The sequence below is a fragment of the Gavia stellata genome, chromosome 21 (assembly GCF_030936135.1).
Source record: "Gavia stellata isolate bGavSte3 chromosome 21, bGavSte3.hap2, whole genome shotgun sequence".
Taxonomy (NCBI): domain Eukaryota; kingdom Metazoa; phylum Chordata; class Aves; order Gaviiformes; family Gaviidae; genus Gavia; species Gavia stellata.
Genome location: NC_082614.1, coordinates 6,564,261 through 6,587,872, shown reverse-complemented (window position 1 = coordinate 6,587,872; position 23,612 = coordinate 6,564,261). Strand labels below are relative to the sequence as shown.

General features: G+C 43.7%; 1 protein-coding gene across 1 annotated transcript; it reads left to right on the top strand.

The window, feature by feature from the left end:
• Window positions 1–4,069: 4,069 nt before the first annotated feature.
• On the top strand, window positions 4,070–5,782 carry HIC2 (HIC ZBTB transcriptional repressor 2). Its single transcript, XM_009821012.2, has one exon. The coding sequence runs from the start codon at window positions 4,070–4,072 to the stop codon at window positions 5,780–5,782; it is 1,713 nt and encodes a 570-aa protein (XP_009819314.1).
• Window positions 5,783–23,612: the final 17,830 nt, after the last annotated feature.

Genomic DNA, 23,612 nt, shown 5'->3' with positions numbered 1-23,612 from the left:
ACTAGGAAGCAACCTGAATCTGAAAAAAGACCATCTCTAATGCTATTTGTCCAAAGCCTTCTGTGATCCTGTTTTAAATGCAAAGGAGTGAAATTCTGCACACCAAATTAAATGATAAAAGACTGTGGCCCCAGTGAGACATCTACATATTCTTGAGGTCTGGGGTTTGTTGTTTTTTTTTTTACTAGAAATGCATCTGAGCCTTTTCTGAGCCAGGGCTCCTCTGAACTGTGAGTATGTTTTTCTATCTTTTTGCAGAAAACGGAAAAGGAAAGGTTCTTAAAAATGATACTGAGATACAAGAAATACAAACCACTGTGATTTTTCAGGGCTTTTTGGAGCTTTTGTTGTTGTTATTGGTGGTGGTGGTGCTGTTATCCAAATGTTCAGAGTTTGTTAAGAGCCAGTCTCTGCAAACTAATGGATAGCAAGGCCTTTGTAAGGCTGCACCTGCCATTTGTTTGGGAAGATCTGTTAACTTTTATACTGGACTTAACCTCGTAGTTGTCTTTGGTCCCACGCTTTCAGCTAGAAGTGAGAACTTAGGAATGCCATAGATTAAAAGAGTAATGTTTGCTTCTCTTTCCTAACAAGTTTTCCAACACACCCCTTTTCCCCCACCTCTGAAATGCATCATTGCTAAAGAAGGGTTTGTAACCGGTCAGCTCTGAAAAATATCTGGAATGGATTTATTTTTGTTCAGGACTGCACAAGACACATAAGCCAGGCTGATGCTATAAAGCTTTTGTCAACAAAGGTACGTCAATCAAAGGTGTGTTCTCTGACCCATGTTGCTGTCCTGGTAAAAGCCCTCAGTGGGCAATTCTGGCAAAATTTTAAATATGGGGCTCTAAACTTGGCTGAAGGTTTTGCTGCCTTGTTCCATTACATTCATTTTGTTGGGGTTGCTAAATCCATGTTAGACTTCAGCTAACAAATTCAAATTTGATAGGCAGTGTTATAGTGCTTAAATCTGACTACTGCTTTTAAAATCTACTAAAGGTAATAACCTACCACATACTTACATCCTACTGAACATGAATACTTCTGTAAAATTCGACATGTGAGATAAATAGAGGTAATTTAAACAACTTGTACTATGCTAATTTTTATGCTGCAGGACATACTGAGATTTAATAATAACATTATCTTCCTCATGAAGGTCAGTAAAAAGCAGAACTATAATTCTACCCCTATTTCCAGGGCTTTCCCTGCAGGCTCATTACCTGGTTTCAATATCATTTAAGGCAGAAAGAAAAAAAAAAAAAAAAAAAGAAGTAAAAATCTAAAAATATTTCCCGTTAGTAGCTGCAGCAAGCCTTGACTCTTTGCAAAGGCTTAGACAAACATGTATACAGAGATTTCTAGACCTCTGCTTCAAGTACCACATGAATGGGAAATAAGCTTGCTTTTACTTCAGTAACATACTTCTTTTTATTAGTCTGTTTAGGCAAAAAATATTGGCTGTGCTGTTTCCTTTCCTTTCCCGTATTTGTCCTTTATGGAACACTTAAAAATCATACCCAGGGATTTTGTGTGTTATATGCATGGAAAAACACCATTATGTTTGTAGTGAAAATAGTGTAGTAGTAGGCTGTCTCTTGCTATTCTTGAAAAGGATGCATTTTTATATATAGGTGCTGTGTTATGTTGCAAGCCATGTTTTTGTCCTTCCCTATCAATATATCTCAGTGACCCAGAAGTAAGTGCTTTTACTGGCCTGGCTAGATAAAAGTGGGTATTTGGTGCCTCTGAGCTGTTGCTTCTTCCTCTTAATCAGCAATTCTGGAAGCAAGCCACTAGAACCAGACACATTGCCTGCATGCTGCAACTCTGATGTAACTAATTACAGCAAAACTTGTTTTTAAAGTGCTCAACACTGTTCAGTGTTGGTAATCCCTGTCTCTCTCACGTTTTTGTGATGCTGCAGGGTGAGTTTCTATAACAGAAATGCTATAGATGGAGAAGAAATAACTGCCTAGCACCATGGCAAGCCTGTATTTCCTCCTTTTGGCTGCCACCCTTTCTAAAGCCAGCCACCTCTGGGAACAGCATTAAAGTACATAAAGGCACAGCGGTGAATCCATTGTCTTCTTGGGTTCCCATCCATTGCTGAAACAATATAGAACAGAAAAGCAGAGCAGCCATTCTAGCTGTGGGTCAAGGTGAAGAGCCACCGAGATCTGTGTGGATGCTGAATTAGGTGCTGATGCACTGAACAGGGGCCACAAAATTCTACCAAGTGCATAACCAAGTACCAGGCTGACCAGCTAACCAAATGAAGAAGTGTGTCCTGTGGAAGAAGGGAGGCATCTGCTTGGCATATCTGTTGGTAAAAGCATAAGTACCAGGCTAGTCAGGCAGCAAAATTGGAGGAAAAATTGCATTCGTTGACTTTTTGGTAGTTTTTTTCATAAAGCAAAATCTTCTTGTTGTGCAGAAATGGATGATGTAAATTTACCACCTTTCTGCCAAATTAAATCTTTCTATTTATGACCAGTTAGTGAGAATCTGGTTTGAGGGAGGTTATCTTTAATATTGACAGTATCACTCCTTATTTCTTTTTCTTGTGTACACACACTTGACACTGAGGGAAAATAATGCAGTCTAATGCTTCCTCATTTGAAATCTGATGGGACAGAATGTGGTAATGGATGCACAAGCAATAAAAACATTAACTGATGATGATTTTAAGAGAAAATTTAAGCTCTTCATTTCTATGGACTTAGGGCCTGCTCCTCCTTCAATAAGAGAAATCTGTTTCAATAATAAGATGAACGGAGGAAGGAAGGAAGGAAGTGGAAGGCTAAAGATGGCTGTTTTATCTTTGGTATTTAATTCTTACATTTGAATCTCAGAAACTATTTAAAATCAACTTTAACAGATAAATGCCCATTACAAGTAGTAGTTGGCACTTTCAAACAAAAAACTCAAGAAAGAAGTTAAAACCTTGATTGTGGATTCCTGAATGCACCCCCAGATTTAAATTCTAGTTTTTATGTATTGTAGTGTCTACCAAATGTGCCATTGCAATTAGTTCTGATATACCACAAACTAGATATTTCATACAGTCCATACTACTGGGAAAGCCAACAGAAATATCTAAACTAAAATACATAGTGAATACTGTTTGTGAAATACATGAACTACACAGAGGTAACCACAATTTTCCTCTCTTCCCAGTACTTCAGGGTAGAGATGCTGTGACTTGAGATAGGTTACTTGACTCTATCAGTTCAAACAAAATTCCTTCAAAACTAAAGGCAGGGCAGAATTAACTTAAGAAAACAGTTTCAGATTGTTGAAGACATTTGGTGGCATTTAGCCAGCTCAGCATCCTGAATTTCAGCCAGTTCAGGGTTGATTCTAGCCCTTCGTTTCAATGGATTGGGATATGGACATTGCCGGGGGGTGGGTTTTAAAGCAGCCTTTCATACTCTTAAGGAGATTTCCCATTCACACCTCAGTGTGATTAATTCCATCTTCAGTGCATTTAGTTGCTACATGTCATTTTCTCAACCCCAGAGCAGCTGGGTGTTGTAAGATTTCAACAGGTAAGAGCCAAGATACAAACTGCATGTTAAAGCAGGGAGGCTGCATCTTATGCTAATTATTTTACATGCTCAGATATGCAAATGGCAGTGAAGTAGATACTACTTTTTTCTTCCTTTTTTTTCTTGCTCCTCATCCTCCCTTCAGATTTGTGTCAGGAGAGGGAAACAGCTTTCCCCTGTACCTAACTATTGTTTTCCTGCTGGTATCTTTTGAACAGTAATTCCAGCCAATGACGATTGCTTTTGTAAAAAGATATTTGCAAATCTGATTTTTGAAAGACTTCAATCAAACCTTAGCATGAGAAATACTTCTCTCTGTATTCCAAGCAGGATCACAGCTTGCAGGGCTGAACATACCCAGAGCTCCTTAGTCAGTGTCAAGCCTAACACAGACTGCACCGTGTTAAGCCAGTCTATTAAATGTAGACTTGTTCGAGTGGAAACAGCAGGTTCACACCTCTCAATCTCCTGTTTTGCAGGTGGTAAGGTGAAAGTGAAAGGAAGAGAAGGTGGAGATGGAACTGCCAAATCATGCCAAACAACTGCTACTGCAGCTGAACCAGCAACGAGCCAAAGGTTTCCTCTGTGATGTGATCATTGTGGTAGAAAATGCCCTGTTTCGTGCCCATAAGAACATCCTGGCAGCCAGCAGCATGTATTTCAAATCTCTTGTCCTGCATGACAACCTGATTAACTTAGACACGGACATGGTGAACCCCACTGTGTTCCGGCAGATCTTGGACTTTATTTATACTGGTAAGCTCTTAACGACTGACCAGCCCGGTGAACAGAACTTTAATGCTCTCCTCACCGCAGCAAGCTACCTCCAACTGCACGACCTGGCAGCTCTCTGCAGAAAGAAGCTGAAGCGGAACAGCAAATCCTTTGCTAGCAAGGCTGGTGGCCTTGGTGTTGGGAGATCTGCCAGGAGTCAGAGACTTTCCACTGCTTCGGTCATCCAAGCTCGCTATTCAGGGTCAAATGAGGGGTTGAAGGGCTCGCACTCGAAGGAGCTGTCAAAGGGAAAGCTCTCTGATGACGAGGTCTTCATCAGCAGCTCCAACCAAGAGAACTGTCACTCCTTAAGCAGGGGAGTCAGCAAGAACGGCGGTGGGGGCAGCAGTGCGAATGGGAGCACTGGCGACCAGGAGTTAGGTCTCGACTTGTCCAAAAAAAGCCCATCGCTCCCTGTTGCAGCCTCCCATGATGACACGCAGCACAGCGAAAGCCAGCATGGCTCTCCCCAATCTGCCTCAGCCCCCGCAGCCAACAGTGCCTCATCGTTCGACGAGTCTGGAGTCGGAGCCCCTCACAGCATGGCGGACAGCAGCGACCCCATGGAGATGGATCTGAGCGAAGAGTGCCACCACTCATTGACAGAGAGCAGCCAGCGCAAGGGCCTCCGGCACTCATCCCGCAAAAAGGAGTGGATCAAGAAAGACAACGCATTTGACCGAAAAGAGGGGAGCAAAGACAGGGATGAGGGCGAAGGGCTGCCCAACGGTATCCTGCTGGGGCCCTTGTCCAAGTCCGTGGAGCGGAGTCTGGCCGGGGCCTATGGCGCAGACCTACCCTACCCATGTAAGGAGGAGGTGGAAAATGGTAAGGAGAACAGTGATGACAGCGGCCAGAGTGAAAGCGAGAGTGGTGGGCATACTAGTGCCAACTATGTCTACCGGCAGGAGGGGTTTGAGCCAGTGGCCTATGGTGACAACCTCTATGTCTGTATTCCCTGTGGCAAAGGCTTCCCCAGCTCTGAGCAGCTCAATGCCCATGTGGAGACGCACACCGAGGAAGACCTTTACATCAAGGAGGAAGGCACGTACGGTGGCAAGGATGAAGCTGAGGATTTGTCCAACCCCAACCAGTCCTACGCCACGGAGTCCCGGCCCTTCAAGTGTTCAGTGTGTGAGAAGAGCTACAAGGATCCAGCCACGCTGCGTCAGCATGAGAAGACTCACTGGCTGACGCGGCCCTTCCCTTGCAACATCTGCGGCAAGATGTTCACGCAGCGGGGCACCATGACACGGCACATGCGGAGCCACTTAGGGCTCAAGCCCTTTGCTTGCGAGGAATGCGGGATGCGCTTTACCCGGCAGTACCGACTGACAGAGCATATGCGTGTCCACTCAGGAGAAAAACCTTACGAATGTCAACTGTGTGGTGGGAAATTCACCCAGCAGCGCAATCTGATTAGCCACCTGCGAATGCATACCTCTCCCACATAAGCCAAAGACTCCAGAATGAGCTTCGAGCCCATCCGCAGTGATTTACCTTTCTGTAGACTTGCTGCTTAAAAAAAAAGAAAAAAAAAAAAAGAAAAAAAACAAACAAAAAAGGGGGCAACTCCCCATACTCTGTTCAGTCATGGGAGGCCTAAACAAATGTAGCTTTAACATTTAAAAAAAAAAGTTCCTTTTTTCCCTTTTTTTAAAAAAAGAAAGGTCCACAGCCAAGCTGATGCATTTAGTCCAACTCTCCCTCGAAATCTTGGTGATCTGGCAAGAAATGCCACTTCTTTTTGCACACATCAACTTCATTGCCATGTTGATTATCTGGAGCAGGTAGGGGGACCATGGGGAACTTTCAGCCTCTCCTGGCTCCCCCCTCCCTGCCTCTTTCCTTCATGTTATTGTCACCCTACTTGCCTCCCCTCTTAAAACCAAACTCGGTAGGGGCATTTCTTGCCATTAAAAAGAAAATGAAGTACACCTTTCCAGTGGCCTAAGCAGCTGTGAAATAACATAGCATTGCATTCACAAGCGCTGAAGCTGTGTCTGTGGACCATCTCACAGGGTTGGCAGCCCCTTTGGATACTGTGGGAAAGCCATAGCCATGGTGGAACCCACCACCCTTCCCCTGGGTTGGCGATGGTGGGGAGAGCAGTCTACCTAGGTGTGCACCAGCCACAGTGCTTCGCTTAAAGAAATGGTGATGCCTCCTCACTGTCCCTCCCTCTTTTGGTTTTGGTCTTTATCATTGGCACACGTAACCACACACCACCTTTTCCCACAAAACACACAAACTTCTTCTGCCTTACCCATGACTGAACAGGGACTGGATGCCCTGGGAATTTCTTTCAGTGAGCAGGGGGTCGTCTTTACTTTTCTAGTAGTTTCGTATGAATATTCTTTGCTTAGAGGTACTTGTTTTATTAAAGGAAAAACCATTGTAACGTTTATGTGAATGTTTGAACTGGAAGGTCTGAGGTTAATTCTAGGGTGGGTGGGCGGGGAGGGGGTTTGATGTAGGCTGGACTTGCTACAAGTTCCTTAGGTACTTTTTTATTATTTTTTATTTTATTTTTTGTGTGTGTGTATGTTTTTAGCTTTCCTCCCTCACTAAAGAGCAAGTCTGTGGGGACAGACTTGTTACCTTTGCTACCTCTTGAATTCATGAGAACAATAAGATGGTTAGTGAAAGATTAGGCATTTTTTTTCCTCTTATTGTAAGTAATTAAATGTATAAAAGTAGAAGCTAAATTAAAGTTAAGGGATTTTTACCACCCTGTCCTTCCATCAAAAGTCAGCTAGAGAAATGTTAAAGCAAAGCTTGGCCAAAGACAAAGCAAAAAAATACGTTGAGCCAGAGGCTGTGCTGGCTGCTTGGACTGGCTCATTCATAGTCTCTTGGCTGTTTGTAGTCACTTTTAGATAAAAGAAGAAAACTACTCTGAGCTTTTTGGCCCCTTTCCAGCTTTGTTTATTGAATCTGGATACTATGGGGAGGGGAAAATGTCCCCCTCATCTTCCACTCCCCCAGCACATCTGGGTCAGTCTGTAAACACCTGGCAGGACAGAGGGTGAGGGCATAGCAGCCTATAATTTACTAGAATCCAGAGTGCAATAAGGTGGGGGAGAGGAGGAAAAAGCAAACCAAAGTGTTTCATATCCTCCCTTTTAGACAATTTAACACACGCACACAAAAAAATAAAAAAGAAAAATGAAAATAAAAAGAAACAAAATGTTCTTGCAACATCTGCATAAGACATCACAGCCAACAGCTGCTATTGGTTTAGGAGAGAAGACAGAGAACTTAGCCCACCGATTCTTGGCCCTCTTGACTTTGTTGGCGTGACCTTGTGGAAAGCTATGGCTTATTTCAAGCCTCCCGTGACTGTGGTGGTAAAAATTCACAGCCAGTAGAATCATCCCTTCTGAATTGAGTAAGGTTTACACTTGTGTTTTTTCATTTGTTTGGGTTTTTTTCCCCCACTCAAACCAGTATAGTCTCTATGCGTAAGATTTACCAAACCTCACGTTTTGTCTTTTTTAAAAAAAAAAACAAAACCAATTTTTTTAAGTTTCGACCAAAAAAGAAAAAAGAAAAAAAAAGAAAGTGAGCATGTTTAACTAAAACAAAGAAATATAAGCTTCATTTTCTATTGTGTTTTTTTTTTTGTTTTGTTTTGTTTTGTTTTGCATTTTTTTGGTTTTTTTTTTTGTTGTTGTTGTTAAGGTAGACTAGTCCATAAGAAGTTTTTGGGTCAATTGAATGAACTGAGGAAACTGGAATCCAGGCTCCAAGCAATAGACAACCCAAAGGCGCTGAGCCTTGGCCTGGTGTCATGTTACAGGGAACACGCTCGCCCCTCTCGCCCACTGCGCTCCAGTGTGCTTCTCCCAGTGCCATTGTCTGCTTGCTCCCGGACACCTGTGAGCTGCGGAGCGTAAGAGGGGAGCATGGACTTGTGTTTTTTTCTAATTGTGCTGAGATGTGGTGTTTTCTTTTGGGGGGTTAGGTGGGTTTTTAGTGTCTTTAGCACTTCCACATTTTGAATATATATTGAATTTTTTTTCTCCTTGATTCCTTGCCAAACCCCCCTGAGAATATCTCCAAAATAATCTTTGGGGAGGACAGGGAAGGCCTTGCCATCTACCTTTTTCTCAGAGCGAGTCTCAGCAAGGCCCAGGGCCAGCTGTGCAAGATTAGTTCCTAGGCACTTTCACCCTGCCTTTACCTTCCCTCCAACCATCCTAAACCTGAGCTGAATCCCATGCTGGCTTAGGCTGCAGCCAGAGCAGGATCCCCTTGCTGCCGGCTGGCTAAGGACCCATCGAGTCAAGATTTTCAAAGCAATTTTTAGCTCCCTTAGTGAGAAGGGCACTGCCAGGGATAAGCCCTGTCCCCCGCTGTGGGTTTTGGATGCGGGTTTCCCCCATTCACTTGTGGCCCTGCAGGTTGCTGAGATGGGTCCGCCAGCGCTGTGGCACTTGGCCGGTGATGGGGACAGCAGGCAGGTGACTGTGCAGAAGCCACCGGTGGGACAGCAGCTCAAGCTGTGACTGACTGAGCCAAGCCACAGAGCAGCCCAAGGTGCAAGGAAGCAGTGAGCTCCTAAGTGGGCAAATAACCTGCTCCCCCTCACTTAATTCCATTTTTTACAAGCATGTATGTGGGTGATGTAGCCTCTCCCCCCACCCCCAGACCCCCTCTTCATTTGCTTCTTAAGCCTCAAGAATCATGTTGAAGTTTCAGGACCCAATGCTATTTTTAAAAAAAAATTTTTGGAGCGTCTTTTTTTTACTTTATCCCCTCCCCAGCACTTAAACAATACGACATAAAGTCTGTGTACAGCAAGAGTATTGTACAAAAGGAAATTTTGTTCTTTTTTCAAGTAACTGTGTAAAGTTGTGTTCCATAGATTGAGTATAAACAACATTTTCCAAATTCTGACAGTAATAATGAATAACTAATAATACTCAAAACTTCAGGGACTGTTTCAGGCCTGCTTGGGGCCTAAACACTCAACTGCATTTGTACGACGTAGTATTGTATCAAACATTTTTCTGTATTTTAATGAGAAAGCAAAACACTAGTTTCATATTTAAGATTTTAAGAGTTTTAGGGTGGGGGGGAGGGAGTTACATTTTTGGTTTTTTTTTATTTTATTTTAATTTTTTTTTAAATACACAAAGAGCCTCAAGAGGAATAAAACAATTTAAAAACAAACAAACAAAAAAAAAAAAACAAAAAGAAAAAAAAAAGAGGCCAGGCAGCTTAAGTATATGCTTTAGTCACTTAGTTCCAGAATGTTTTCGGAATAACAGGAAAAAAAAAGATAAAATAGCAAAAGTTGTATAAAAGAATAAAGAAGCTCATACCCAAATTCACAAAACTATTTTTTAAACCAAAGCACATTTGAATGAGTATGGAACCTCACTTGGCTCAGAAAAGTACTAATATATTTATCTCATTGTTTACATAAACTTTTACAGTTTCAGACCTCAACAGATCTAGGGGCCAGTCAAAATTAATCTTTGCTTTTTCCATTGGTTTGTCTGTGAAGGCTACGCAGCGTTCCCCAGCTTGGGAGGGGAGATCTGTGTCCCAGCCTGCATACCAGCACTGCTTGGGGAGGGTGGGGAGAGGGATGGCAATTAGAAATATGACATGTAGATATTATTTTTCTTTGTCTTCAACCCATGAGAGATGTTGCTGGGAGTGAGACCCAGGCACTATTGCGGAGGCATTCCAGCCTAGCTCTTCCTCAGAGGAGTCTGAGGGTACTGAGAGAGTAAAGAGAGCTGTGAGAAGCTCTAGAGATAGAGAAGGATGTTGTGGGAGCTGCTGTATGCAGCACATCTCCTTAACGTTAGCCACGGGGAGCTGGGCTGAGCTGTTTTCCAATCCTTTACTGCAAAACTTCCAAAACCAAATTCCTGGCCAAAAACCCAAAAGCCCAGCTCTGTGCATTTGGGGGAGTTAGCAGGAGCCACAAAGATCACAGAAGACACCAAAGAGCTATTGACACGCAGCTTCTGTGAGGCTTTGTGGCTGCTGATGTGGAAGAGTACGCACAACTCTGAACCGCCCCTCTGTGCCGGGCAGGGGCTGTGGCAGAGGTGGCTGATCTCCCTGCGGTGACTTGGGTAGCTTTAATGGTCTGGCGTGAGGGCGCCTAGCTGCCTCCTCCTGTTCAGAGCTGTGCTGGGGCCTGAGCTGTACTGTTTGGACCATCTGAGCCACCTTTTAATTAAACAGCTAGATTGATTCACTCCAGACCTTACAGTCATGCGCAAAGAACCCAACCAAAACTCCTAAGGCTGTCTAGGTGGAAACCTAAGCTTGATTTGCATGTTAGAACAGTCTAAAGATGACCAATGAAGATGGTTTGCTAAAATACCGCTGAAGCCAAAAAAAAAAAAGTTTAAAAAAAAGCTCCCCATCATTAGTTTTGACTCTTTGTAGCTTTTACCTTCTACACCAAAGCCACCTCAAACATTTGGGGAGGGGGGGCTGATGGAAAATGAAATATTAATTTTGCCTGGTCTTAATATCTAACAAAGATGGTGCAAACACTATTTGACAGTGTTGTTTTTGTATCAATATGTATGTGCAGTAATGAATGTATTTATTTCTCAGATTCTGTATGCACAGTTTTGCAATGTAATTCAGAAAGTTGCAAACACAAAGATGTGTCCGCAGGGTCTTCTCTACAGGATTTCAAAAAAATGAAAAAAATATATTAAAAAAAAAGAATCTCAGAGACTCTCAGCATAGCCATAAACCATAACCTGTGAAGACAATACAAAGACTGGACTTTTGTAGCTTTGCATAGAAGAGGAATTTATGTTTTGCTGTATTTAAATGTTTCCATTTACAGTGTCACTCTTTTAAGATTCCTGTTTTGGTTTTTGTTTTTTTTCCTCTCTCTTGTGTGTGTGGAAAGCATTGTTTTCAAGCAGTGCAGGTTCAAAGTCTGGGTTAGCAGTATTTTACCGTGTCGCTTCAGTTCTGAAAAGCAGGAGTATGGGTCTTGACCAGGGAAACATCCAGCGCACTCAGTGAAACAAAACGAATTCTGAGGTGACTGCTGGCAAAATCCGGAGAAGGTAAAAGTCATCAGAGGAATAGTTGTGTGCTTCCGATTGCAGCTTGTGACTGAGACAAGTCTATTGTCCTGCCTGAAGGACAGGACGTAGCTCCTTTACTGAAGTCCCCCTCATCCCTCACTTACTGTTTACTGTGGTAGCAATAAGGATTTCAAAAGTGGGGAGTCGATGCCTAAGATAGCTAGAGAAAGCTTCGTGCCAAACCCAACAGCCTCTGTGCCATCTTGTGATGGGCCTTGCAAACTATACTGAAGCATCAGATTCCCTGTAGCATACGGTGGTTAGAGTCCCTAGGAAAAGCTGTACTTTAGAAAGCCTCTTGTTCCATTATTGGTGGAGTTAGCAGTTATGGACCTGCTACAGCCTTAAAAATTAGCATGAAGAAAGGATGTTTGTTGATTTCTGAATGTTTGCCAAATTCAGAAACCTTTCCAATCAGCTGTGCTGGAGTTACGGGAAAAGCAAATAAAAAAAAACAAAGAGACAAAACCTCCCTACATTTTAAATGGGTTTGAGAGGCTCTAGATAGATAGTAAACATGTAGCTTTCCCCAGACAGCAGAAATGCTCATCATTGAGATGGCATGTTTGAATAAAGATTTGTTTAAGCAAGAGTTTAAAATCTAAATGAGCTCTGAGCTGTAATTCTGGAATAATTAAATAGACTTCTAGCATTTTTTCTTAGTTTTTGTTTAAACTTACCGATTTGCTCAACATCAGCAAAGTCTCTCCATTTATTGTAAAACCCTTTCTTTTCATAAGCTTACTCTTGCACTCCAGAACTGGCCATAGTTTTGGAAAAGAAAATCTGGGGCTTGCTTTCAATGAAAGTAGCTTGTTGCAATGTTTTAAGTCCCACGGTACTTTATTGTCCTGGTTTTAGTGCGGAAGACAAGCAGACAAGCAGTAGCTGATTCTGAGCCCCTTTCCACTCCTCGTATTTTGCACTTTTTCAGAGTAGGGTAAGAAATTTCACCTTTAATGATTTCCCGTTAGACTTACTAAATTTGCTGCTTTCCTTGTTAAGAGAAAAGACTTTGGGGTCCCTTATGAGGCAGTTCCAGCTCTGCTGTAAGGCTTCTAGCTGGACCTCCTAGTCAGGAAGGCTTCTTTGTTTCAGCCCTAGTTCATCTCTCTGCCACAACAGAATTGCTATTTATTCTGCTTTCCTTGTTTTAACTAACTGGACTCAAAAATATTGAAACATAAGTTTAGAGCTAGAAATGCATTTTTTTGTTCAGTTGTCTCCTATCACCATCCTCTTCTTCCCCTCCTTCCCCAGTTTTCCTAAGCATTTTGAAGCCCGGTGTTGAACACATAGGGATCAATGGATCAGTGTTTTTTGAACAGAGCAGACCCTGTGGGATGCAGAAGGGAAGGTCTAAACCAAAATAGTTCATGCTACATTTGTTGGCAGTTAGGGGACACACTTCATAGCGCTTGCTTTCCCTGAGGAGTGGGATGCTTTTTAAACTTTCTCATTCACAAGTTATCTATCGAAGCACCTAGCACAACTGTTGCTGTAACTTCCAGAGGAGTTTTGACTGGCTGGGGATAACTTTTCTATGAGGAGAGGATCTTGTTCTGGCTGGCTGGATATTTTCTCCCATTTTATTTTAAATACAACTGAAAAAGGGATGATGCATCTCTCTCTTTTTTTTTAATTTTAAGCCTTAACTATCAGTCAGTCTAGGAGCCCTGGATGTTTCCTGGGAATGGGGAGAGGAGGGGAGGGCAAGGGAAAGGCCGACATTCCTGCTGCAATGTTCTGTTCATTTCCTTCAAGAGCTTGAATTCAGGTCAGAGCCACACATAGTTGTGGCTTCAACTCAAGTGTCATATAAAAAGATACAGAAATTATAATATGATCTCAGCATTCAGAAATTTGCAGTCTTAATGTACAGTGATGAGAAACTGTTATTTTATGATCTTTTCATTAAAAGCTTGATTGAAAAATTACACCTTTTGCTCTAGAGTTCACCTTGTTACTATAGCTGACTCTCCATTGTTTTCTCCTCCCACATTTATTCTTGCCCAGGGATCTGAACCAGCTACTTGACAAAGCAGACCCCTCCACACACATACTTAGCTTAAAGAGCCACACACAACTTCTCATTTTATGCACCTATGCACTTCGCTCATAAGCCAAAATCTGACTCTTGTTAGAACATAAGAAAGGATGACTTGCATGAGGCAGGCTGGCGTACAGCAAATGTGCAGGCAATGGATAACGGAGGAATCATAATTTCACCTTTTTTGTTGTGACCCTGAGCAAGTTGCGGCTGTTTTTTTTGAAAAGTTACCCCTGCTTTGTCCTAACCACAGTTTGAAAGCAGTGTTTGTCAGAGACAGGAGATGGTAGGTGGACCTGCCGATCCATAAATCCCTTCAGTCTATTTGGGCTGTAAGTCTAACTCCCTGGGCACACCTCTGAGGAGCGGAGAAGCAGCTGAGGCAGAAAAGTTTCCTAAAAGAAGTGATGGTTCTCCATCCACCTGTGGTGCAGCTAAAAAGGGGAAATGCTTCCTGGGTAGATGGCTGTAATGACAAAAGCATCCACTGCAGATTTCAACCTCTCAAATGCTAAGATCCAGACAATTTCCCTTGGGCAGGTTAAGTGTGACCCTAGCAAAATTAATTAACATTTGCTTGGCCTAGGTTCTTAATGGTGTTTTCTGGTTCACAGGCCAGCTTTTTGGATCTAAGGATCCTTCAATAAAATACCTGTTTAATGGAGACAAATTAAGCAAGAGCCAAGCCTAGTATTTTGGAATACTTCCCTTTGTCACACTACTCATCACCACAGTTTTGCTGTTTCTCCCAGAGCCTGTTGGAATGCCTTAATATGCAGCAGAGTAACCCTGGCGTTGCATTCATATATTTCTTTTTTCTTCTTCTTCCTTTTTTTTTTTTTTTAACCACAATGCTGACTATTTTTTAAAGTGACTGACTGAAGGAGCTTCAAGTTTAGTCAGTTTTCTGACAGGTTGCAAAGTCAGCAGCACTGGTAAGAAAATAATTTGTATTTGTCCTTGCAGATGTGTTTTACCCAGCAAGGTTAAAGAGAAGGACAAAAATGAACAGCAAAACAGATGAAGAGCTACAGAAAACCAGAGGCTGTTTTTCAACAGCTCAGATGTGGTAATGAGCCTATACTCTTCTCCCAGCTACCAGCGACTTTTCTTTTCTTTTATTTCTAATTTCTTCTGGAAGTTTTTGCTTCCTGACACCCACTTCTCTGTGGCATAAGTGGTTTCCAGCATAGTTAATAGATTGCTTGTTCTGTTTTACTTTCTTTGCCGTGGTCAGCTCCTTCATCTCATAAGATCCTGTGACAACTATACAAAACTCTACATGCAATAACTCACAACTGAAATGCAGCTGCCTCTGCGGTGGAATACTGAAATATGTACAACTGAAGTGCAGAGCGCAGGATGTAAAGGATACCAAATATGTCTGGAATGCCTGGGAATTTGTACTTTCTTCCCTCTGCTTTCATTGCCCCCATTTATTGGTAGGACTTCTTTTCTCCCAAACCCACACTTGCTTTCTCTCCGCTACCCTTCTCCCTCTTGAAGAGCAAACAGACATTGGGTCAAACCTTTGAATGATAGGTTTGGTTTTTGCTTTTCTGCAGGAAATATAATTTCATCAAAATTGAAACTTTTCTATGGAACAAAACTTTTAATTTATTTAAAATGAAATTTTGTTTCAGCCATTGTTGAGGTCCCATTTGGACCCTGCTCAGTAGATACAGATGCAGAATGTTTATTTTTTTCATGAGAACTGTGATGACTGATATCACAGTAAGAAGTTAAAAGGGAAGGACAGTTTTTTAAAAAAGAATAATTTCAGGTCAGTAAAAGCCAAAAGACTAGCACCTCACTTTGCAAATTATTTCTAAAATATGTCTTCATCCTGTTTTGTATTAAAAATAAACTTCGAAGCACTGGAGGTTTTATCTGCAAGTAATGCCAAATTTTCAACAGCTCTAAGAATGCTGAAGCTGTTACCAACTATTAATTTTGTGTATCTATCTGGGGTTTGTTTGTCTGGATGTACTACAAGGTTGCCCAGGTTGAAACAAACTGATTTTGTGTGCACTTGTGCAAAGCCTGCTGTGTACCAAGTTTAGTGTGACCTGGCTTAAATCAGTAATAGCTAAAGCTAGGGCACCTCCTGCAGCCCCCTGTAAGCTGCACCTTGAGAATCCAGCTGAAAGGCTTTCCCCAGGAGAGGCTGGCTGCTATCAGCAGAGCCGTTAGTTCCCTCACTCCTTCCATGTGGTGTATATATAGTCTTCAGCTCCCAACTCAGGACTATGGGATCCTTTATGGCAGAAAGCAAACTAGCTAAAATGCAAATAATGCAATGGTTGCATCCAGTTGGGAGCCTAGCCCCTAGACTACAAATGTGATGCTGCTTACACCCATCTCTGCACATTACTATTTGCCTCAGGTCACAGCGTGCTTCTGGTAACACTACTGTTTCTTGGTGTTAATTTCATTAAGACTGTGTTCTTCCAGCATCTGAAGCCAACACCCATCCTACCCCTCACCTTGAGGTACCTGGATTACAAAACCTGGCACAGAGGGCCAAAAATACTCCAAAGTTTGCTATTTGGACCAAAATTTCTTCCCTCTACAACTCCTCTGGGCATTGCTCTTGCCCCAGTTCTGCAGTTTCCTCCCTCCTGTAGGTCACCACACCACATCTGCCTTCTGTCCCTTCATGGGCTCTGTAGCAGTGATAGGTTTTGTGTGTGTGGTTTTTTTTTTTTCCTCTACAGTTGCACTGTCTTAGTGATGAACACTATTGGAAACTGCTACAGAGCAAGGTCTGAATCCATATGTTTCAGCTCGGTAGGTTGAGCCAGTTGTAAGAAAGCACGATCTCCCTGCAATTACAGTGCATCCATAGCTCCAATACTATAGAGTGAAAAACATTCATCATACTGTCTTCTGCTGTTCCAGGTGCTAAGAAGAGAGGCCAATGTAGCTGGCATGTTTCAGCCTAGGAGGTAATTGATGGTCCTGCCTACTTCCTTTGCTTTCTGCCTTCTCACCATTTTGCCCCTTACCTTAGTTTCTTGCTTAGTTACAGCAAGCACTGGGAGAGGAGAGCTGTTGCAGGTCCCTCTCAGCAGGAGAGGGCAATATTTTTGATAATTTGCCTCTGAAGCAAAGGCCTAATTCTCCCTCTCTGTTCTTGTCTACCCGCTCCTTCTTGTACATAATAACTAGATTTTTAAAAAACAGGCAGAATCCCGCACCCCTTTGCCTCTGGATTCAGACTCAAATGGTTCATTTACTTTTGGTTTGAGATTTTGAATTTCATAAAAATCAAGAACTCTTTCAGAAGCCTGACTTGAAGCAAGCAGCACTTAAGGCTAGTAAAAATGTGACATAGCCTTCCCTTGATTTCCGAGGACAGCAGTGGCAGAGCAGATGCTACCTCTAAGGTTTTTTGGTCAGCTTCCCTGCACAGCATGTGTGTGCACTGTCTAGTTGTTTGGTGTGCACCTACTCCCCAGTACGGGCACTGAGGATTCAGACGCAGGAACCTGGCCAGACTACATAACCACATCCCCTGGCTGTGGCTGCACAGTGAGCACTTTACGAGCACCAGGCAGGAATTGAGCTCCACACCTGGGCAGATGCTGCTTCTCTGTAGCCCTACAGATCTGTGTGCCTTTACAGTAACAGGCCTGGCCATTCAAATGCCATCTGGGACTGGCCAGACAGATCTGACCACAGGACAGTGGAGAGGGCAGCATCACCAGATGTCACTTATCAGCCTCCTAGGCACCTGTAAAACGTGCAGAACTAAGCTCTGGGTTTCTACCCTTGTCACCAGAGGCTCTCGCTACCCCACTGCCTGGTAGCAGCCTCCTGCCAACTCCAGCTGGTCCCCTTGCCACAATAGCAGCCAAAGGCCAGCCAGGGAAGATTGCACAACTAGGCCTTGATCTGTATTTTCCACTGCTCAGCCAGCAAACCCCTCCTTTTTTCCAGCACAGCTGTTTTCCATCTCTGCTCAGGAAACATGCCCTGTTTTTGATTCCTGGGTCTTGCTTTATGAAGCAATCATGGGCAGGCTGTCTGGGTGGAACGGGTCACAAAGTGGCTGTGGGATAACTCTGGATTCTGAACGCCAACACAGAACAAAGGGGAGCTTTGCCAAGGCTCAGGTGAGCCTGGGGTCAGCACACAGACAGGCTACTGACGCAAGCACGAACGCAGGGTTTTCTTTCTCTGGGCCATGGTGTTTGAAATCCCCCCTCCCTTTTCCTCTCCTGCCTGCTGGCCACAGCCTTTTCCTTGTTAGATCCACATTTCAGTAACAACGGCGGGTGCATGGGTGATGGTGTCACTCTTTTGCTACATCTTACTCATGCAAAACTCCTAGACCAAGGTGGCTGTCTCTTCTTAAGCCACCAGCTTTCTATGGCTAGGTTAATAAGCTGCCAGTTTGTCCCCTTCTAGGCATTTTGGTTGATGGTATCACAACAAGCAGCTGTGGCTTGGTAACTTGTAGCCCTGCCATTAAAGACACTTAGCCTATGGCACAAGCAGAGGATGGTGGGGTGGCACACAGTGGGTGGAAGCCCAGGATGAAGCGCAGACCCAGATGTGCTCCACTCAGGAACACCAGCAGCCAGAAACACCCTGGCATTGCACTTCTTGGCTCTCTCCCCAAAACACTGGAAACACTGGAAATTAGCCAGCTCCCTGGTCATATCGACCTGGAAATTAGCTAGCTTCCTCAAGGGTTAAGGCATTAATGTTAACACCATCTATATTAACTAAAAATGTGTGCAAAAAGGTCTGAGTTACAGCTGTTACAGGAGTAACACCTTGGCTTTTCTGAGTCCTTTACATGTGAAGTGTGGTCCTTTACAGCAAATGCCTATAAAGTGTCTTTTAGGCTAAAATGGGTAGAAGGGGCAGTTATGATGAACAGGCTTGGAGCTCACAAAGATGTACTCTGGAGCAGGCTTTGAGATCACCAAGGGCAGAACAAATGGTGGAGGAGGCTGATCACTTTTTCTCTTTTTTTTTCCCAGAGGGGCAAAGCTAAAAACCAGCTGGGCACCGTCATCAAACTGCCTGGCTGTGCATCTAGGTAGTGGCAACAGACAGGAAAGAGAAGGGAAGCAGAGTTCTGCCTCCTTTTCTTTTACAAAGTTACACTCGATCAGTTCCTGGCCACTCTTAACTGGTTTAAGAGTGTCCACACAAAGGACTTACTGCCATAAGAGGAAAGATTCAAAAATCACCTAATTGAATCATTGCTGTCATCACACAAGCCACAGCCTGCAGCAGCAGCTGTTGACATGTGGGCAGCAGCTAGGGAATCTTCTGCTACAGCTATTTCTTTGCTTTTAGGGCTGTCTTTGTTTCAGGGCTGGGGGTGCAAGTGGAAACTGGAGGACGGGAAGGAAAGCAAGCAGGCTCTGATGTCTCTAGCAATGTATTGCAGTCCTGCCCAATGGACAGATGTAGCCTGCTCTTCCAGCCTCCAGCCTCTTCTGAGCAGCGCGTGCCACTCACACCAGACTGTGCAATAGCAGTTTAGGATGTGTACAAACACTGGCAGGAGGGAGAGATGTCAGTCCTTAGTGTAAACTCTGACCTAGCCTGGCTTCAAGCCACTGATTGCAGTGGTGAGGTGTATATATGCCAGGGCTTGTCACACACTCACAGTGCACGCTACCCTTCCTGACAAGGTCTGTCAGGCTCCTCCTGTGCTTTGCTTTATATGTGTACACACAACACAGTCTACGAGTGCTTTGTCTTGCCTCTTCCCTTTGAAGGCAGCAAAGGTGAGAGGGATCTCCATTATTTTAGAGAGCATTCAGCTTAATCTCCTGAACTCCTTACAAGATGGGTATCTTCCAAACCTCCTGACCACTGTGCATACTTTCTACAGAGGCATATTAACTTCCCTTGATTTGGTTGGAATACCTGCCTACTTTCATGACACTTTTGCCCTGCACAGTGCTGTTCTGCAAACTATCATACTACAGAAGACCTCTGACCACAAAGTCCAGGCCAGTTCCTGGCCCATAGCAAAACTGTAATACAAGTAAAACAACAATTTTCAGATGGATCACTCTTTCTGTCAGCGGCAGGTAGCCCAATAGTGGCTCATGCATGGTCTGTGGGGCTCATCCTCCCAGCAGCATGGCCCTTTCACACCCTAGGAACCAGTGAAGCAACATTCTTGAGCAACAAAGGGAAGGATGACACAGTGGCACATAAAATGAACTTGTTAAACTTCTTCCACTGCCATGTTCTTTCTGCTGGGCTATGATTTAACATTATCTCCAATGCCAGTACCTTGCTTTTACCTTCATCCCCATTTTGTTAAGTCATTTTTACAGTTTCATTTTCTTTTGCACGAGGCACAGTTAAAGAAGCTAAGGGAAAAGAAAGACTTGCTGTGTTTTGATGCCAAAGGTAATTTTTTTTAGTTTCTTTTTTTCCCTTTTCTTTTCACTTTTTTAGTTTAAACAAGAGATGACATACCTTTTGAAAAGCAGCTTTCTTGGGGTTGCTTGTGCCCTGAAAACATAAGCACCCGGAAATTCCAGTGCTTGAGAGGAGCTATAGAAGATCAGTGCATAAACGTTCTTGCTGCACTTCGGGAGCTAGAAGATAGGCTGGATTCCATGCTCAGTGGCTGCAGTCTTCCCTAGAAATGACAATACAGAAAGCGTCAGCACTGAAACATAAGAGCAGACTAAAAGATGAGGCTTCTTTCCCTTTAACAAGATCTCTTGAACAGCCTTCCTCAACATCCCAGTAGAGCCAACTCTACTGAGATATTCAGAAAGGTGATGCTTTGACAACCTGATCTCAAATTATGCAGTATACCAGTATAGGTAAGAGATCTCTTAATACCCCAAGAACAACAGTGCCAGAAGCACAAAGCAAAGCTGCTCCAAGGAGCAGTGTGTGGAGGCTGCAGGCCATTAGGAAAATCACACAGTGAAAGCACTACAAAGGGAGCCTGCAATGTAATTATGTATGGGCATACAGGGTGGAGGGGCCCAGGGGTCTGGAGATGACAAAAGACATGGTAACTGGCTATGCCTTGTCTTTGTTTCTCAAGACCTTTGCCAACTGTGCTGCCAACCATGTGTGCTGTGCACATTAGGTAATGGTCTGGAAAAGCCTTCCCTCTAGAGGCATGTTCTGTGTTTGTGGTCTTTGCTGCTATGCAGCCACCCAGCTCTCCTTCCTCTTCCTTAGCTTTGGGAGCTTGGGACTGTGGAAGAGTCAGCCCATGTAAGGGCTGCAAGGAGTGGTCAGCCTCTTGTTCAACTCTTCAGCTTCTTAAGGAGTGGCACTGTGCAATGCTGAAGGCAGAAGCAGGGCACAGATCCTGAGCAGCCAGTGTGGTATGGCACAGCGCAAGAGAGGGCCTGAGGAGATCCATAATGCTGAAAGCAACAGATGCCCCTCTTTATCTCTTAGGCAAGCTGAGTCTTAGTGACTTTATTTGCTTTTACAATTTAAGTTACAGGGAAAGCCATATTTAGAAAGTGGCAATAGGAGGAATTCAGCTAGTGCCACCATGTCTGCATCCACTCTGCTTTAAAGAGTACGTAAGGCCTTGCTTTCCTCTGACAAATGGGTGAAGGGGGAGGCCAGGGACTGGACATGTATTCAGTTTATTCTCCTGGCTTTGAAAGGCTTAGTTATAGTAGGGCTGAGAGCCAAATGCAACTCTGTCTTGAGCCATTCCTTCTCTTCCCCCACTAAAAAATGATCTTTAAGCTCTGGACCCTCATCTCCACCCAAAATGACTGCCCTGATTTATTTTATGCTTTTTTGTTGTTTCCTTTTAAATCACTCCTAAGCTAAGCTTTTGTTTGCCAAGTTTTCAGCCTGGAGCAAATTTTTACAGTCAAATTATAACCTCCTCTCCTTCCCCTTCAAAAAGAGGTGTTTTTCTGGATATGCTGCTGTCCCATCCATTACTCACCTTGCTGCTGGGAGGCAGGGGAGATGGCAAGCTTTTTAAACATCAGCATCTCAAAGTTCAGTGTTGCAGGCATGGGCACACATCTGGTTAAACCATTTCCCTCACATCTTGGCTCAAAATCCTTGGCTGAAACATCTCATGGCAGTACACGTGTCCAGGGAGCTGAGAGGGAGGGAATAAAGGAGACTAAGTGGTTAGGTTTCTCAGAAAGGGAATGGTTGAGGGCTGGAATATAAAGAAATGCCAGGACTGGAGAGTCTGCTCTCTCAGCACGTTACAGGGTTTTGACTCTTCAGGGCAGCATGATGCTAACCCACACTTGAGGAGCCCCCTCTAAAGCACAGGCTGCAAAAAGCAGAAGACTGCTGAGGCCAGTGCCTTCCGCTGAAGGGACAAATGGGAGATGTTCTGACAAGGTAGTATGACCTGGAGCTTCAGAGGGACTTGATACTTCTTTTCCTCAAGGATGTAGATTTCCGCACTTAGAACCCAGTGAAAGCCTGAAAATCCCTGCCAGTGAATTCCCAATGCCGATTTTGAAGCCAGGAGGGTTCTGGAGAAGACATTTCACAGGAAGCAGTTTCATCACCCCAACCGCCTGCTTTGCCAGTGGGATACAGTCAGTCCCTTGTGCTTACTCAGAGCATGCCTAAAAATGTTATCTGGGGTCTGGGATGGGGTGTGGGAGGGCGCAAATAGGAGGGGAATAAGACATATTTGATGGGGAATTCCCTGTGGATGTGTCAGATCAGGACTGAAAGTCCTTCGCTGGATTAGAGATGTTTCTTGTACAGGAACTGATGCCCAAATTACTCTGTGTTACAACCTTTTAATATTTTTATGAACTTATTTCCCCTCCTCCCACAAGATCAGTTAACAAGCAGAGGTTGCCTCTCTCACTCAAGGCAGACTGCCTGCCTTTCTACCATGCTCCCTCTCCTAAGGAATATTAGGAGCTACCATAGTGTATAACGACCTTTTCACACACGATGACATTGGCAGCAAGTTATATGATTGCTAGGCTTTGAACTACTCAGTGTATAGTTCTTCTAGAAAGGCTATTGACTGGGAAGGAGAAGAACCAGCATTCACAGCACAACAAAAAGGCCAATTCTGGTTTTAAGCTTCTCTGCAAAAAGGGGAGTTGGACCCAAAACTTAATGACATCACCAGATGTGAAAAACCATGCAAGATGGTGCATCTCACATTCTGAGAAGGTCCAAGGATAAGAAAACCACAGGGCAAAACAGATCTCTGTTGCTTTCCCCTGTGTGGGAAAGTAAGTGAGGGAAAGTAAGAGGAGCCTCTTCCTACAGGCAAGCTCTCAGCTGCATATTAACTCCCACTGTCCAGGGAGTTACAGAAACTGAGGACAGAAAAGGACCTTGTGGTCCATCCATCTGCTTGCTCCAAGGCAGGTCAGCTCAGTCTGCAATCCTTGACTGCAATTTTTATACTCTGTTTTAAATATTTCCTTCATAGACCCCACAGCCACCTTTGTACTTTATTCCAGGGCTTCATTAGCTTTACTGCTATAAAGATTTTTTCCCAATATCTTGCTGTAGTTAAAAACCTTGACATTTTGTCCTATATGCTCTGGATATGGAGAACAAATTATACCCATTCTCCTTGTATTACTTGTATTGTTCCTCCAGCCTTTTACTACTTCATGATGTTATCACATTTCTCCTTCATTCTTCTTGTTTAAGAGCCTCAGGCTCTCTCATCTCTCCTCTTCTAGACCTCCTAGATCCTCTTCTCACACCGTAAGGGAAATGCCAAGCTTGCTATCTCAGGAGAGAATGGTATAGCCCCCCACTTTGGGGGCAGGGACTGAAGTGTAGCTACATGCCAGATTGCCTCAAATAACTGAGTTAGCTTAAAAATTTCTTCTTTCCACTGGCTTTGCTGCAGTACTACAGTTCACCCCTTTCCCCAGTTGTGATTATCAATCAGGCTGCAGGCTATGCTCCAGCACAGCCTGGAAAAAAAACAACTTTAAAAAAAAAATATGGAGAGCTGTTTTTAACTGGGATATTTCCAGGGATCTGTAAGAACTTCTGAAGCTAGTTTCACCTCCCAGGCCAGCTTGTCACAACTACCCGCTAACAGGTATTTTGCAAGTGTAGTTACAGAATCACAGAATCGCTGAGGTTGGAGGGACTTCTAGAGATCATCTAGTCCAGCCCCCTTGCTCAAGGCAGAGTCAACTATAGCAGGTTGCCCAGGAC